This window comes from Sylvia atricapilla, chromosome 2, assembly GCF_009819655.1.
Source record: "Sylvia atricapilla isolate bSylAtr1 chromosome 2, bSylAtr1.pri, whole genome shotgun sequence".
NCBI lineage: Eukaryota > Metazoa > Chordata > Aves > Passeriformes > Sylviidae > Sylvia > Sylvia atricapilla.
In genome coordinates, this window is record NC_089141.1 from 47398354 (window position 1) to 47416664 (window position 18311).

An 18311-nucleotide genomic window follows, 5' to 3' on the forward strand; every position below is an offset into this window, starting at 1 on the left:
ATCATACAGTACAGTGAGATTCTTGCTTGTGTCTCATTAGTGTGAAGATCAAATACATTCTGGAATGAGGAGTTTTAGCTTTTTTACTCTGATTTGTACATTTTGAAAGCTTTATTGTGTTATAGGACAATCTACCTGGATATCAAAATAGTTGCTGTCTCCCATAGTATAGATTACTGAAATCAATCAAAATGTTTTGTCTTTTTTGTGTGTTTATGGTTTGTTGATATATTTCTAGTTGGATTTTGTTTGTCAAAGTGGGACAGCTATGATTAAGCATGAACTAGTTAAACAACATTGTCTTCTTAATTTCTTTCCACAGTTGTAAAACCGTGAAATCATGGCTCATTCAAAGACAAGAGCCAATGATGGAAAAATCACATATCCTCCAGGAGTCAAAGAAATCTCTGATAAAATATCTAAAGAAGAGATGGTGAGAAGGCTAAAGGTTAGTAAGCAAGTAATTGCTTGCAGATGAATGTTTATTGTAAAAGATGTTCAATGATCCTATTACTATATATATGGAAGGTGTTTTTTTCCCTTTGAGCTTTACCTTTTCTATGCATGGAAGGAGAAACGTTTTTGCTTTTCTGCCTTATCTTCTACCACTTTCTTGAAACGGCTTGTTCAAAAAAGGTTTAAATGCATTTAAAAGTAGAAATGAGCTGCATTGATTTCAAATACTACTTAAATTTTATTTCAGCTACAATGCTAAGCCAGTACTTTCATTGTTTTCCAGTATTTTCTTCTCAAAAAGAGAGTCATAATTTTGGAAATATTTTTAATGCCTCTCAGTACATTCCTTTCACACCTTTTTGCTCCTTCGTTTGTTTGTAAAAACCTTTATTCTCATTGTTTTAGCCTGTGTCATGATGAAGGTAGTCTTGTTATACTTTGGTCTATATACTTTGACTATATCTACAGTCTTTGATGTATTTCTGTCTGGAATTTCTTGACCACTTTATTTGGCCTAAGTGTACATGAAGGTTGGACAGATTTGGAGGCTAATTTTGTTACTACAGTTCTGTATCTACCCAGGTACTCTGACAAAGAGGCAGGCCTGTATTGTGCAGAAGGAATGCCTGCAGCTTGGGCTTGCCCTGTGAAACAGGAGGGAGCAGATGTGGGAGAGGAACCTTAAGTATTCTAACAGATGGAAGAGCTTAATTTGGAGTTTTTCTGAAGTAGTTTTAAGTCAGTTGGAACTATGGATAAATGAACAAAACCCAATAAAATCAAAAGCACAAGGATTGCTTCTCCTCTTTCCCCCAGCAACCTGTCTAAGCTTTGGGATTTTGGTTGATGGACTTTAGTGAGTATATTGCATTCTATAATGCTGAATAAAAGACAACATTTATAACTCTACATATGAGTGATTCCTAAGAGAAGGAATTCTCTGTTAGCCCTTGCACATTTTTTTCAGCTTGTGGAAATGCAGCACCACAATTCTTACTACTAATAATTTTTTCTCCATAGCTTAATTTCATTTTTGGCCTTGAATGTCTAGTCCCTTCTGTCATCTTGATCTGTCTTGCAGAATAAGAGAACTTTGTAAGATGTCTTGTGTTTCTTGTTAGCTGTTTATTCTGGCTGTGAATTCGTTGGTGCTCAGGCAGGGAAAAAACTGCACAGTGTTTCTTTTATATCAGGTTGAATGATCCACGCTACTCCAGAAGTGTACAGAACTTAAGTACAAAGTTGCTGGTGCTAAAGAACAGTAGTTGATAAATAAGTGAACTGTTAGCCTCTTGATTTCTCTGACTGCTGAATTCACATAATTATTAGGGGAAAAGCACTTTTCTGTACACAAGCAAACATTCTACTGTTTGTTGATGATGATATATTAATATAAATGCAAATTATTGGGAAATCTGAGAGTAAAATGGAAAACATGCAGAGTGAATTTCTGCATTAGCATGACTTACCTCATGCATTTTGAATTGATGCCCTCTTGAAATTTATAATAGATTTGGAAAGAAGATAGAAACTAAGTGGTGACAGTTGTGAACTAGCACTGAAGACAGAAAGAAGATGATAAACACTTGGAAATGATGAATAGTGTGAGAAAAGCATTTTTCCAGAGTTTCTTTTAATACACAAGAACCAACTCATCATCTAATGAGATACTAGTTTTAGACCAGAAGCCTAATAATACACTTTTCTGTAAGTTTTATACAAGTAAATTCCAAAGCTTCTTTCTGTAGAATGATGTAACAAAAATTGAACAGGTTAAGAAATATGTGCCACATCTGGAAGATGAAGCTCCAGGAGAGGAAATCATGGTGGTCTGGTGTGATTTCAGGCTCCGGAATCCTCTAACCTATTGCTGTGCAGGAACCTGGAAAACTATGCTAGGGCAACTAACCTGTTTTCCTTTGTTTTTCCTTAAACGCTGTGATGGATTGCTCTGCTGATAGGATGACTGATCTTTGTTGTCCTGATTTGTACAGATGTTTATATTATCAGGGAAAAAACACTAAAGGTTCGTTTCCAGTGTAGAAAACCCCCCATACTTGTTGCAAGAAGTATGAAAAGACCACTTTTCAGAGAAATGAAAACAATACTGACTTGTAAATTAGTGTGTAAGGGCGCCAGTGCACCAGCAAAGGGCACAAGGGAACCAAGTGGTTCATCTTGTGTCTGACTGCAGAGGACTTTATTTCTCTTGCAATGGAAGTTGGGTCTGCATAAGCTGCTGATCTTCTGTGCCTTTTTGTAAAGAATTCTCATGTTTGAAAACTTTACATCTTCTGTGATCCTAATTATGCAGAAGTTTGGGGTTTCTTAAGTTGGTCTTGTTGCTCCCTGGCCAGTTATAGCAAATTTTTTGAAGAGGGAAAAAAAGCCAACCAAACAAGAAACTATAGCAAAGTAAAGTATTTTGCAGTGTTACAGGATTTTACGCCTTGATGTTATTATTCTTTGAATAATATCTTTTTGTTGCACTGAAGAAATAGATGGGAGTTTGGATGTTAATTCTCAGGATTGTGTAATTAAGTCTTTAGTATAATTTTGCTAATTTTACAGGAGTTGAACTCCTTAAAATAACTCTGCCTCTGTGAGTCAGATAAGGAATTGGAGGAGGGCATATTTCTTTTGTTTTGTCAATAGTTTTCTCTCCTTCAGAAAGTTTTTTTACATATAAGCATTCTCACCAACTAGCAGTTACTAAATATAGCTTTTCTTGCTTTTGTTGTATTTAGCATGTTATATATTTTGTGTCCCAGACTCTTTTTTTCCTTCCGTAACTTCAGTAACTGGATCCTAATAATGCTAGTGGTCATTTTAGTCTTGTTGGACAACATCCATGCTGCTGAGCTGCCTGGATTTATATGCATTTGCATGAAGTGTGTGCTCTGCTTCTGGACAGCACAGGGAATAAAATTTTCCTCAGTGCAGTAATAGGCAAAAACCTGAAACTGAAAGAGAAGGAAAAAAACCATCACTGAGTAGTTGAGGGAGAAACAAATATTTTTAATGATGTTTACCACTTCCTGAATTTTTAAGTGAATGGCTGTAACAGTGAATGCTGTTGCACTACTTTTATATGGTTTTTCAAAAAGATTCTTGTCGATTATATGGTTTCTCAAAAAGATTTGGGAAATCTACAACTAGGCTTTCAGTAGTTCTGCTAGACTGTATGTTGGAACAGTTAATAGAGGACCTGGCCAGGTCTTTCTTGTGCCCCGAAAAATGAAAATACTGGTTGCTCAAGTAAGTACTACTGTATAGCTAATAATGCTTCTGATGAAAGTTGTATAAAACCAGAAAAGTAACTTTTGGTAAGGATTCTGTTACAGAGTATTTAACTTTATGTATTAATATGTGTCTATCTATTTAGATGGTTGTGAAAACTTTCATGGATATGGACCAGGACTCTGAAGAAGAAAAGGAGCTCTACCTAAATCTTGCTTTACATCTTGCTTCAGATTTTTTCCTCAAACATCCCGATAAGGATGTACGTTTGTTGGTAGCATGTTGTCTTGCTGATATTTTCAGAATTTATGCCCCTGAAGCTCCATACACTTCACCAGATAAACTGAAGGTAAATTAAATTAATCTCTCTTTCCACACCAGGTTTTTATACTCAGTGATTAATATAATTGGTTATGACTGCTTTTTCCCTCCTTTTGTTTCTGGTTCAGCCTAAACAGTTTAAAGTTTTCACTTGATTTGGGGATATGATTGGTCAAGTCAATTGTCCATGACATAAAGGGCTGTACAGTACATCTTCCAATAACTCACAGAGTTTTGGATTTGTATTGGAAATAATTATTTTATTGAACTGTTTTTGGGATTTGCAGGTTACTTTAGAAATAATGATTATATGTATAACTTTTATCACAGTCTTTTGCAAGATAGCTAATATCTTCTCTTGGAAAAATACCCCTGCATCTCCAACTAAACTACCAAGAGTTTGTATATTTAGAGATAAAGTACTTTTGTTCAGAGTTTAACGATTTTTGATGTGACTTGGCAAATTCTGCAATTACAAACATCACTGATCCCACTAGATGGAGATGGTTGATAGAGACATGTCAAGTTTGAAAAGAAGTACAGATCTCATTTGTTTCAGAAAAAAATAGATTTTATATTGTTTTGTGGGGTTTTTTACTTGTTAAAGTAGAAATCTAACTTAGTTTCCTGCTCTCAAAATCAAACTGTTTCCCTTGTGCAGTCAGAATCTAGAGTGATGAACTGAGTTTTGGGGGAAATCTACAAAAAACAGGTGAAAGTAACTTTGCGCTTTTTTTGTCTCCCTGAATAAGGAGTGTGTGTGGTCTTTTTTGTTTACTTTGGTTTGGTCTTTGTTTATTCCACAATAGGATAAAAAGCTGGTTGTGGTGGATGGTCTATCTATTATCTTTTAAGAGGAAATCACTCAATTTCTCATCTAGGGCTTGCACCAGCAGTACTTAATTAGGGAAGCAGTGCAGTTTCTACAGCTTTAGTACATCTTTTGGTAATAGACATTCTGGAGAGATATCTAGGGATTTTTCTTAGTTCTGTTTTCTTAATTCTGAATTAGTGTGTAATCAGAGGTACAGCATCTACTTACCTTACTTATTGATTGCACTATCTTCAACTGGAGATAAATATTAGCTTTCTCGATTGTGCTATATTTAAGTCTGCTTTTCAGCTGTCCTGATTTCTATTTCAGTTTTGAGTATGTTTTCATTTGCTCGTTAGGCTTAGAGCTTTAATTTCTCTCTTTTTGAGTTGGGCTAACTGAGTCCTCCTTATAGTATTTGATCTACCAAATGCTACTAAGCTTCAGATTTCATAGTGTACAATACTGGAAGGTTTACAGTACTAATCTCATACCTCAAGTATCAGAATACTACAACCCCTGCTTAGGCAGAGCTAGGAATGGATGAGAGACTTCCATTGCCAGCATTGAGTTCTGTAATCTGTGTGGATTTCAGAAATCAGTTTCTTGATGCAGTTTTCTAAACGCATTTTGAGAAATAAAGAGAAGCCAAATGATAGGGATCTCTGCCTAGGGCTACTGGGGTAGGATTTTTGCAAACCCGTTTCCTCTGAACTCAGCTTTTGTGGTTGCAGGACAAGCTCTGATAGAAATGTCGAAGAGTTCCCTCCACTTTATGACAGAGGTAAGAGGAAGAATGCTTCCTCTTGGGTTATATCTTGGCACTCTTTTACCCAGTATTTAATATCAAATCCATACTGCAGCTGAATCTAGTCTCGTATGTTTAACACCAAAGTTAAAAATGGCAAAGGCAGTATTGAAAAGGATTCATTTCTTGAGAGGAAAAGACTTAAATCTTACGTTTTGCCCTTGCTTCAGACTCAGTGGATGTCTTTGTAACTTATATATTGTCCAAGTGAGATGCTGAGAAAAGGGATAAGAATCTCCAGTTTCCCTCTTTTTATGTGTATCATTCATGTAAATCTTACATTCCTTGCTGATCATTGAAAGAGCATTTATAACAGGGATGGAAAATGTCATCAGGAGAATAAAAACAAAGCTGGAGTAGGTTTGCTCTGCTGTGATCTCAAAGCTTCTAACTTTGAGCCCTCCTTAGTCTGTGTAAAGCCTAGAGCCCAAGTATAGTTTTTTGGTGGGAAAACAATCTAATCACTTATATGTGTCAATTGAAAATGACTTGAACCGAAGGACTGTCTGCCTGTCTCTGCTGAAATGTAGATATTAAAAAGGGTATATGGTAGCAGAACTTCAGTTATCTGAAGGTGTTCTCTGATGAGAGCCATGGCTCTGATGATTACTGAAGCCATTATGTAGTTAATTGACGTCAAGACAGCAACCCATAAAAGAAAAGCAAATTCCCTAAAGCTGAAGTATGAGCACTTTTGTTTTCTAAGTCTGGATTCTAATGTAGACTTGCTTTATGCAGTCTCATGTGAAAACATATTGTCCAGTTGTGAAATTATTGCCATTTTTTGGCTGCAGCCAAAGTTTATTTTAGCCTGTGTTTTGTTTATAAATGCATGTTCAAGTACTATGTTATGTGTGCTTTAAAGAGGGAAAAATGTTTGGTCATAGTACATGAGATACTAAAAACTAGTGAGTACTTCTGAATTTAGTCTATCTTGGTTTCTTTAAATAGGAAAAAATAGTTTAGTAGTAAATGCTTACTTTTTCAAACCATGCTTTTATTTGAAGCATTCAGGTGTTTGACTGAGTGTACATGTATGCTGTTCATTAATGTCTGTAGTTATATACAGCACAGTGATGAGAACTTTCTTTTGGAAAATTACTAACTGAGTCTTTAAATCACATTTAGTAGGTAAGTATTGCATACTGAGCTGCAGGATAAAAAGTAAGATACTTTCATGCTTAAATGAACTGTTTGAGATTTCCCTCTACGAGTAAAGTTTAACAGAAATAATTAGCATAGAGCATGAGTTCTAAGATTAAGTAGTTTTTATGTTTGGCATTGGTCAGTCTGTCATGTGCCCTCTTTCTTCTTCAGTTGATTCTTATTCTTCCTTGAGACTCAGTTTGTGTGTCTTCTAAACTTTATAGAACCTTCCAGTGTACCTGTTTTCTGTAACACAACATTCATTTTGGGTGGGCACTTAGAGCCTGCTAGTGTTCAGGCACTTATTTTAAAGGAGGGATTCTTCAGATGGGCTTTTGCACGGGGACTGAATGCTCCTGAGGGGTTGGAGACCATTAGATGTGTCGTTTGTGTCTTTTGGTTTAATTTCAGCTGAAGAGTCTAGATTGTGTGCTCTGTAAGGGATCTGAAGTATGAACCAGAGAGTGAACTATCTGATCATCCTTAACTCTTCAAAATCAGTTTCAAATCAAATTAAAACATGAATGTAGCTGTATCTCTCTAAACAGTGTGTTTGCTGTGCTTTTTTTGCCAATCTAGTTCTTAATTTTACCTAGATCCACAGTAAGTGCTCAGCTTAATCATTAAGGCTGGATTTTGTGATTACAATGTTAAAAAAAAAAAAAAAAAGAAACACTATTCTTTCCTTTTGTCTGTGTATTCTTCTTGGGGGACTTAGGGGAAACTGTAATTTTGAAAGTGTTATAGAAAAGTCTTACAGACTACCTCTAGGATAGATTTTCAGAATTAACAGGCTCTCTTGTATTTATTATGGCAGTGTTATACCTTTTGGAATTTATTTGATTCACACCTAGGTTGTTAGATGAAACATAGATACAGTTGAGGCTGTGAAGAGTGTTTCTGGTGATATTTATTTCTAAATATTTTGATTTCATATAGTCAGATTAATATAGTTGTAGTTGTGATTTTCCAGCTGTTAATTATCTGAATGTTAGGAAAAAAATAATTGAAAGGATACCTTCTTGTGTGTTTCTATTCTGTTAATAATTGACTATTTGTTCCTTGTACACTGCTTTAATTTACTCTGTGTGAGACTTTCTGAAGGAGTCTTCTGGTGGTGAAAGTTGATAGAAGAAGCAGGAAGAACTTGGTTTATTAGTTTTGGCAAGAGATGTTATCTGTGTCATTATCTTGATGACTGGGAAATGCACAAACAATACAGAATGAACATATAAGAATACTCTTAGAAAAAGTGTAATTGCCTACTGCTATTTTCCCCTTCTTTTGAAACTTGTAGTATGAAATAAAAATATTAAATTCATTGTTCTGCTGAATAATAATCTCTTGACTTCTGCAGCCAGACAGTTGCAGCTGTGTTTGTTGAGTGCTTTTCTTTGGAAATGAAAAACATTTGTTTCCTTAGAAGAAGGTTACTTTCTCAGTAACCTTTTGAGAGTAACCTTACTGGCTAACCTCAGTAATGAAGTATTTTAAAATTACTCCTTGACATTTTCCATGATGTTTTTGTAGACTATCTTCTTTTGGGTAGTGAAATAATGTCTGTCATTGCTGCATATCTTGTAGTGACTAAATAATGACTAAGTGACAAGTAACTTTGAAAGGTATTGATTTTATTTTGAGGGTTTAATTGCAGTTGATTGAATAAATAGAACTTCTTTTTTTTCAGGATATATTTATGTTCATAACAAGGCAACTTAAAGGTTTAGAAGATACAAAAAGCCCTCAGTTTAATCGATACTTTTATTTGCTTGAGGTAAGCTTCATCACTTATTTCATAATGACTGTTAAACATAATATTTCAGTTTAATCTTGTATTAACTATTCACTTTATTTTTTCTTGTTCCAACACAGAACATTGCTTGGGTCAAGTCTTATAACATATGCTTTGAATTAGAAGACAGCAATGAGATTTTTACACAGCTGTATAGAACACTGTTTTCAGTAATAAAGTAAGTATTTTCACCCCAAATTACAGTATATTATTGCATGATTGAGGTCAGTGACTTCTAACATAGCTGATCAGTGTTACTTTTAGCATTAATGACCGTAGTTTTGTAATTTAGCTTAACTAAAGGTAGCAGAACTGTCAGTTTTTTGTTTCAGTGAAACAAGACACAATACACGTCATCCTTTCTTCCTAAGGAGCACCACTTTGGTTGTCATTTACTGCATTTATTTTATTCTGTTCTTGAAATTGAATCGTATAATATGCAATTCTGGGGAATTTGGAGGGTTATTGCTTGTAAATACATGGGTCAGAAAGTAGTGAACACTGGAAGGTACTGCTGGTGGTGGTCTAGTCTTTTCCCTTTGCTCTAACCAGATCAACTCAAGCAGATTGCCCAGAACTGTAGCCAGTTAGGTTTTGGGCATCTCCGAGGATGGAGAGGCTGTGCCCTCTTTGGGCAACCTTCTAGAGCTCAATCATCCTTTTATTTAAAAAGTTTTTTCTGTCTGAATGGTATGTCGTGTATTTCACCCTGTACCCATTGCCTCTTGTTCTGACTGGACACCACTGAGTGCATGATGTCAAGACAGTCTTGCCTTGTCTTCTCTACTCCCAACATCAGGTATTTAAACTTAATGATAAATCCTTTCCTAAGCCATCTTTTCTCAAGGCTAAAAAAAGATGTCAGCTCTCTTAGCCCCTCCTTCCATGAGAGCAGCTCCAGGCCCTTAATCATCTTTATGAACCTTTGGTGGACTGAGTCCAGGGTGTGTGTGTCCTTTTTGTGCTGGGAAGCCCAGAACTGGACACAGCACTCCAGAGGAAGTCTCTCCAGTACTGAGTAGAGCAGAGGGATGTTCTAATACACTGTCTTTTCATGGTAGGCACAGATACAGTCTTACTGCAGTAGTGGATGTGGAGAGCCTGAAATTCAAATGATGGTATATGCAATCAAGGAATTGAAGTATTTTGATTTCTAAGAAAGCTTGTGATTTGCTGATTTTTATTCCTTGTTGTTTGGCATCACCACAGAGTACTCTGAACAGAAGTTGTACTTTATATAGATGTTACACTAAGAATTCTTGTTTTTAATTTCAGCAATGGTCATAACCAAAAAGTACACATGCACATGGTTGATCTGATGAGCTCTATCATTTGTGAGGGAGATACTGTGTCACAGGAGCTTCTGGATACAGTGTTAGTTAATCTAGTGCCAGCGCATAAGGTAAGACTTAGTGGCTTTTGTTTTGTTCTATTGTTTGGTGGGGTTTTTTTTGTAATCATGATTTCTTGGATGTATGCGTTCAGATATGTTAATCTAATTGTGAGAATGGGTGTAGTATGTCTCTGTATTATCTGGATTTCTTTTAGCAAACAAGTAATTTTAGCAGAAAATTCAGTCAAGTTTCATTGCTCTGATATGCTTCCCATAAGGAAAGTATCAGTGGTCACAGTAATCTAAACGGTTGAATATCATATGAATTTAAACACAGATTTTTTTGTGTCCCATCAATACCAGTAGAAGGGAATAGAGAAGTTACATATATCCTTTGAAAAATTTCAATTCATGTAATGCTGTATCAACAGTTCAAACTAAGATGCTGCCCGGGGTGGGAGGGAAAAAGTTGTTACGACTGCTGATTTGTAATTGGCTTTGTTGTATTTCAGAAATGTTGGCTTGGTGTTATTGGTAGGTTTCTGATGCAACCATAGAATGAAAAGTATGTAGAAATGGTGGTTCCAGAAGAGCCCAAGGAATGGCTGTCTTACCTTATGAATAATGTTGCATTTTAAAAAGAGTCTCCTATAAATGAACTAAAGGAAAAACTTCAGAACTGTGCATGTGTTGTGATACTTAAATGTTTAAAAAGCATGGAAATCTGACTCCTTAGTTCAGGAATCTGTTTCCTACGGAAATTTCATGGGCTACTCACTTGTAAATTGTTCATGACAAAAAAAGACTGGGGAATTATCTAGGAAATGTATCTTTAGCTGTATTTTAGACACTTCTTATAGCCTGGGTTTTTTCTTTCTTAAATTATATTTAGGGAAGTGGTAACTACTGAAGTTTCTGAAAAGTGTAAGGTTAAGTGATTGATAACAGAGAGATGCTTTGGAATGCCAGCTAGTGTGCATTTACTACTAGCCATTAATTGCAGTAAATAAATAGCACATAAATTATTTTCTATTGAAAGTGGAAGACTAAATGCCCAGTATAGGTCAGTATTTTTTTTCTCACCACTGGAAATTAGCTGTTTTAGCTGTGTCCTTCAAGGAGTCTAAAGCTTGTGTGCCAGGACTAGACTGAAATTTGTATGGCTAAGGTCCGGATTTATGAAGTAAAGCTTTGGTATACAAAACCCAAAAGCAAGAATATTTCAGTTTGTATTTTCTCAGTTTATGAATCTATTGTTTCATTGTGTCATCTGTGTTCAACTTGATTTGACTGTACTATTTTTGTTTCATGTTTAATAAACTGACTCTGAGTTGAAGAATTTGCATCCTGTTAGGATGCCTGTAGCATTAAAACAATTCTGTTTCATAGTGCATTTGAAATTACTGACTGAATATTTTAATAAGGGTAATATATTTGGGGATTGCATTTTCTGCTGCTTTTCTTTTAATCAAAGTCTCTCTGTGCATAGGTAGCTCATTTATAGCCTGCTTTCTAACTGAAATAGTTACAGGATATCAGACTATATTCTGACTACATTTACCTTTTTTTTTTTTTTCATACTAATGGAAAGGAGCTTCTAATATTTTCTGTTTCATCTCAAAATCTAATTTTTATTTAAAATTATTTAAAGTTTCTATTTAAAATTATTTATAACTTTGGTCCTCTAACTACTTTCTGTGCCTACTGATGTCAAGTTAGAAAAGTGTAATAAATTCAGAGTTGAGAAATTTTCCACTCTTCCTCTGAGCACAAAACTAGGAGATAAAGAATATGGTCCACTATAAAATCAACTGTGTCTTGGCTGACCTCACTGTTCAGCTGTGTGGGATGTGGAAAAGGAAAATTGAATAATCAGACTAGGCACCAAAAATGGCATAAGGGCAGACATTGGTGTAATGGTCTGTAGGGAATCTCTATATTTCCTAGGGACCAAAAAATATTTTGGTGGAATGGAAGGAACATAGATTTGCTACTAGCTCAGGTTTGAAGATGATCAGATTGAGAGATTTTTGAAGATAAGACAATTCTTTCTGTAGAAAGTGACACAAGCAAGTGGTGTATTTTTAATATGTCCAAAAGGAAGGTTATGTATGAGAGGGAATGTGTAGTGGCCTTGTGAACTGAATGGCTGCACTATAAAAAAGAGTTTTATTGGTAAAAGAAGACTGAGCTCCTCAAATCTCAGCCTGTATAATCTATCTTACCTGTGGTCTGCAAGTATGTGTTGGGAACAGAAGTTCATCCAGTGACTGAAATTCAACATGAGACAACTTGATGCAGAAATAACATGAATATTTTTAAGAGATGTAGTAATTAGATGAGCAGTTTTCAAAGGGTTAATTCAATACTGTTGCTCCTTAAACCGAGACAATATTTTTCCAAAGATGAGAAATAGATATGGTCCATAGCCCTGAGTAATAAGTGTAAAAAGCAGTGGTGCTCACAGTATGGCTGCAAAAAGTCGGGCATAAGGAGCATATACTTAGGCACATGGTAGATTATCAAATGTCTGTATACCATAATTAGTAGTCACTGAAGTAGTGACAACTCTAAACTACTCTATCTCCCTTGAGTTTGTTATCCATCTCACTTGGTCAGGATAAAAGGCATATTACCTAAACTGAATGAAAGCAGCTGACACCAGTATCAGAAAAGAGTGTGCACAGGCTTGCTTGACTAGTACAGCTATCAGATAAGCCAATAAAATGGCAAGCTTAACTTGTCTGACCATGTGCTTAACTCTTAGTTTTGATGCTGTATTATTTTTTCCTTTTGTAGTTTCTCTTCTATCGACTCAAGTGAAATTCTTTTGATAGGATTATATTAAGATGGAATGAATTTAAGTGACCTAAACCCAGATAAGACCTAGAAGCAAGGGAAGAGGTAGTTAGTATGAAAAGGCAAGAAAAATGAATAGTTTTCCTTTCCCCTTTAATGATCTTTTTGTATTATAAAGCTTTTATGGCAGATCTGCAAATGATTTTGTTTGTGCAGTGTGTTAGAAGGAAAACTGTACTTGATTTCCTTGGCTGTTTGCCAGTGTTCCATTTTCAGCCTCAAGACTGCTACAGGGAATTCCACATTGCACATCCCACATGCTTTACATGCCCGTGTTTTAGAAAAAGTGATATTGATAATTAAATTCTTAACTGTCTCTGCTAGGAATTTGCTTAATATTTAGTGTTATCTATCTTGGCAAGACTTTAACTGAGCTTTTTCTTTGTCAGCTGTCCTTAAGAATCTGTTTGCCTTTCCCAGGAGAACAAGAGAATCTCTTGGAACTGTTCTGTCAGGTCCTCTTGGATACTAATTCAGTTGCTGTGCCATTGATAATAAGAATAAAACTGAATATGCTTTTCAAATTCCAAGAAAATAATATGTGAAAATATATGCTTTTCAGGAATATTTGCAGTAGACACAGGCTTAATATTTGATTTTCCTCCTAAAGCCACAAAATAAATGCTGGATTGATGCTAGCTTAGTCATCTTCTGTAAATAAAACTTAAGGGACATGCATTTTTCTGTTGCCATTTTCTTTTTCTTTTTAGAGGTGGGCAAGGAAATTACTTCACTCTCGTATGGTTTGATATGTGATAAATTGGTTATTGGAAGGTAACTGGAAAAATGGAATTGAGAAAAGGTCAAGTGGGTATAAACTTCAGACTCTATTGTACAAGAACAAATGATTTTGGCTCTGTGGCATACTCTGCTGGAGAATATTGTCTGTATAAGCACAAAAATGTATGTGCCATACTGTCAGGGAGGTTGCCACTGCTTCTTCTGTCAAAAAGTAGAAGTTTGTCATTCTAGAGAAAAGCAGGTATGAAAAATGAGTTGGCGAAACTGTTAATGTCTTCCCAAAGTATAAAAAGCTTGAAATACCAGCAGCAAATGCCTAAAAATCATGGTGGAAATTTAGGCAAATGAGAGAATTTGTGGTCAACCAAGATAGCCTCCATGCAGATGTTATTGCTGGAGGTCTCCCAAGGTTTTAAAAAATGTAAACGCTCTCCACTTTTCTGAAACAAAACTGGCTGTTTCTGGGCGACCAGTCTGGTTCAGATGTTAAATGTAACTTCAGTTTTCTTGCAGATTTGTGTTCTGCCTTCTCAGGTGTGGTTCTTTGGTTTCTCCTTAGCAATCGATATTTATTTTGGTATTTTCCTTTAAGATGTAGTAATTGCTAATGATTTTTTTTTAAACAGTGTTGCCAGCTGATAGCTTTGTTTCTACCCCATTCAAGGCTCTAACACCCTTATGCCTACTGGATGCTTACAAGCTCCTAAAGGCATCCTGATTAAGATAATTGTCCCCATCATGAGGGCTTTCTTAAATCATTAAAAGGTCTTGAAATGCATGTCAATTTTCTTTCCAAACATACGGAAAGATTGTAGAGATGATAGTGGTAGAAGAGCTTATCTAAAAACAGAGAAGAATTTTGTTAAATTCCTTTTAAAAATTTCTCCTTCAGGAGAAGGAAGTTTAGGATATTTTTGTGTCTGTTGAGTTAGAAGGTTTGGTTCTTTACCAACTACTTGGTAAAGGCTGGGCTCCTCCTGTTTTCATTTCACCTAAGGCAGTACTGCTTTTGCTTGTTTCTGCTTTTATCCTGAAGCTGGAAAATGAGGAGAAAATTCTCATGTGCTTTTCAGACTTCTTTGATATTGTTATTTTCAGCAGGTGGGGCCTCTGGACATTTGAGGGTCATGATTATTGGCACTATAAAATCAAGCGCATGAGGCATTGAGGCTGCTTATGCTCTATGGAGTATTTTTCCTCTTTAGAGCTTTTTTTAGATAGATATTTGCATTACACTTCCTTCTTACTCAGGGCTGCAAATAGCCACTTCTAGCATTTATCTTGGGAACCATTAAGCTTTGAAGTGAACTGCTGTGGAAAAGAGACAAAGTGAAACTGTATTTAATGTGAATCAGAACAGATATACCTGTTGGAACTCTTCTGTGCTAGGTCTGCTGTTTTGACTTGTATACTAAATCGGATCTTGCTCATGATCCTGACTTCCCTCTGACACAGGTGAAAGTGGTTGTCCTTGTGTTGCTGGAGATGAAGTCAAGAAGAATCAGAACAGGAATTGCAAGTGGCATACATTTGTTCCTTGTTATAGTTATTTGTGCCTTTTTTTTCCCTGAACCGTTACAGTTCTGAATAACAGAAAACAAATTATTCCAGGAAATACCTTTTTTTTAATTGTGACCATAAAGAACAATCCAGTGTGCAGTGTTTTCTCTTTTCTGGCACATGGAACAACTGTACAGTTTTGTAATAAGATGAAAGTATTTTATATATTAAAGTATCTTTCCAGAATTGGAATTTTTAGTCACCTTCTGTATTGGCTTTGACCAAGACAGACACTTCAGGCATTGAGTCTTGGTAGTGTTTCAAGTTCAGTCAACTGACTTAATTCTATCAGTAGGGAAGTCAAAGACTTTTTTTGTTTTATATTATCAGAAAATGTTAATCTTTTCCTGCTGTTTAAACTGCTGCTTAGAAGCCTATATTTCTATAGGGTCTTTAAATTTCAGGCAGTACTCTCCGCATCTTTGCAGATCCTCTCTGCCATTCAGACAACTCTAAAGAACCAAGAGTATCTAGGTAAAGAAATACTCTACGTGTGGCAAGACATTTTGTGTTTGCATTTCATTGTGCTAAAAGAAGCTCTCTTCCTTCTATGGTGAGAAGTATTTTTAAAAAGCAGCTGCAACTGCCTCTTTTTTACTGGTGTATTATAAACTGAATATATTGGGTTTTTCAAATTGCAAAGACTAATAAAAGTTGTGGAAAATATTTTTGTGGAGTTTTTTTAGGTATTAAAATACTACATATTCTTGTGTATTGAGGAATTTTTTCTTCATTTTTCCGTGTGTTAATCAGCTCTGCAAGTGGGTGTCACAAGGGCTGAGTTTCATTTTCTTTTGTAAATTTTTGAAAAATAATTGTGATATAGAAATTGGAGAAAGTATGTAACAATTAGAGCATGGAGGATGTGTGTGGGGAAAGGGAGAAACCAGTGATAGAGCAATAACCCTATTGGACAAATAGAAGGATAGGAAGGTTGAAGAGGGGGGGTATGTTTTTTAATTTTTTTGTATTAGTTTAATTTTTATCATCCTATAAACTGAAATTTTAGGGTTTTTTTTTTCTTTGCTCTGTCAGACAACAGACTGAATATCTTTGTGTGGTGCTGTGGAGAGGCTGTGGTGGTAGTTTACAGGTGGCTGCTTGATGCAAGGGTGGAGTTGCATTTTCCGTACTCCTGTTCAAAGTCTCACTTCTGTGGTGACTAAATTCCTCTGTATTGCTTTGTATCACTTTCCTTGTTTTTGGGGAATCTGATAAGGAGGAGCACTAAAATGCAGGCAATGAGTTCATTGAACATCAGTTTTAGCTGTGCAACTGAAAAGTAAACCCTCATCTGACAGTTTAAATTTTTTCTCAGTAATACCAGTGGACACTACAAAACTTTGTTTGGAATAGCTTTGTTTTTACTATATTGTCTTTATTACTGAAAATATAAAAAGAACAGGCTATTTCTTTAATGCGTTTACCACTACATGATGGCTTTAAATTCTTGGATTTGTGTTTAGATAAATGGATGTGCTTATAACACTTCTGGTTTTTTGTTCATTTTTCCCCCAGAATTTAAACAAGCAAGCCTATGATTTGGCAAAAGCTTTACTAAAGAGGACGGCGCAAGCAATTGAACCATACATTACCAACGTAAGTGAGGACTGCAAACAAACATGGAAATCAATGCTTCCTGTAACTGAACTGCATTATAAAAACAATGAGTTGCATGAAAAAATGAAAAGGGCTGAAAAAAAAAACTTCTTACGAGTTGTCAATTTTCTTTGAGAGAATGATTGTATTAATTAAGCAACCTGTCCTTTTGAGTCTAATTCTTTACCATATATAAACTATTAAGTACTTAATACTTGAGATTTGAGAAATGCAATGGATAATTTACTTTCTGCTGTCTTGAAATTGTGATTCGATCCTTAGAGTGACTGGAAGACCAAGTGCATTTATGTATATTGTTCTGATAAAGATATATGAACATTGTTTCTGTAGCAAAATTTGTCTTTTGGTGAGGATATAAGACTAGAGAGAAGAGAGTTGAAGACAGAGCAGAATTATAGTGCTGTTATCACAGCAGTAGAAGGGGAAGGAATTGAAGAATAGATAGCAGGGAAGAAGACTGAGTGGATTGAGGATTGTAGCAAAGTTGAATGTCAACATCATAGACACTGTAATAGAAGAGGGTTGAGGGATCAGAGCTCTAACTTAAGTTGCAAAATAGAAAAAAACCCCTCTTTTCTTTTTTAAGTAGTTGAAGATTTAGCAGGCCTTACGGCATCTGTCCAAAACCTCAGGACCTTGAAAACAGTAGAAAACCTGCAGTGCTTTCTGTTACTTTCAGACTTGTAACACTTAGAAAGTGGCTACCTCATGAAATTTTTAAAAACTTTTATTTCAAATCTGCTGCGTTGCTGCATGGGAAAGTGTTTTTAATGTCGTTCACCTGTAAGGTTAGATTACAAATTGGATGAAGTTTTCTGAGCTTTGAGGAAGTCTGCACAGTAAGAATCTTCTTTCATGGGAAGAATGCACGTGGAGTCTTCTTTGTTTCTCATAAGAGAGAAGTATTTTGGAGTTTTAATTTTTTTTTTCCTTGAGATTCATTAAAAACACAGTATCAGTTATTTTGCTAACCAGGATTATATGTGTCCTGGCAGCTCTGGATACAGAAAAGCAAAACATTTCTTCAAGGCAGTCTTTAACTTACAATAAGATGCACGGTATTAGATATATTTCTCTTTAGTTGCTTCTTACCCATCAGAGAGGACATAGTTGAAAATGATGTGGAAATATTTTCTTTAATGAAAAGTATGAAGTTTCCCTCAAATACGCCAAGTTTACTGAGGAGGAATATTTGCTTTAGAGTTGCATTATGGTGTTTGTAAATACAAATTCTGGAACAATCAGTTGCCAAATTCTGTGCTTTTACTTTCAGCTCCTTATCCTGTCAGCTGTGTAGTGTAGTAATTAGCCAGTTGTTTCAGCCTTACTTTAAATACGAGAATACTTTTCAAATTACAGTTTTCAGTAGTGGAATAACTCTGAATATAGCCCCATTATAAAAAGATATGATGCCTTGAAACTCCTTTAAAGTTGTGTTTCTTAAATTATTTTTAGACCTGCTGGACTAAACATCACGTTTAATGTGTTTTCCATTATGTATAATGTCTGATAGAAGACTGATATTTAAGACTTCTGCTATGGAAATCTGATCTATGTGTGCCACCTCCCATCCTTTTTCTTTTAGTAGTTAAATTAACATTTTAAGATTAAGTGATTTAAT

General features: G+C 35.4%; 1 protein-coding gene across 3 annotated transcripts in view; it reads left to right on the plus strand.

Moving 5' to 3' along the window:
- The window catches only part of PDS5B (PDS5 cohesin associated factor B), a 99091-nt gene that overhangs the window by 19991 nt on the left and 60789 nt on the right, over positions 1 to 18311 (plus strand). For all 3 annotated transcript variants that reach the window (XM_066313161.1, XM_066313159.1, XM_066313160.1), the window contains exons 2-7: positions 323 to 448; positions 3842 to 4045; positions 8473 to 8559; positions 8658 to 8755; positions 9853 to 9979; positions 16589 to 16669. In XM_066313161.1, the coding sequence (XP_066169258.1) occupies positions 341 to 448; positions 3842 to 4045; positions 8473 to 8559; positions 8658 to 8755; positions 9853 to 9979; positions 16589 to 16669 (705 nt within the window). In that variant the 5' untranslated portion in view covers positions 323 to 340. The remainder of the gene's footprint in view (positions 1 to 322; positions 449 to 3841; positions 4046 to 8472; positions 8560 to 8657; positions 8756 to 9852; positions 9980 to 16588; positions 16670 to 18311) is intronic.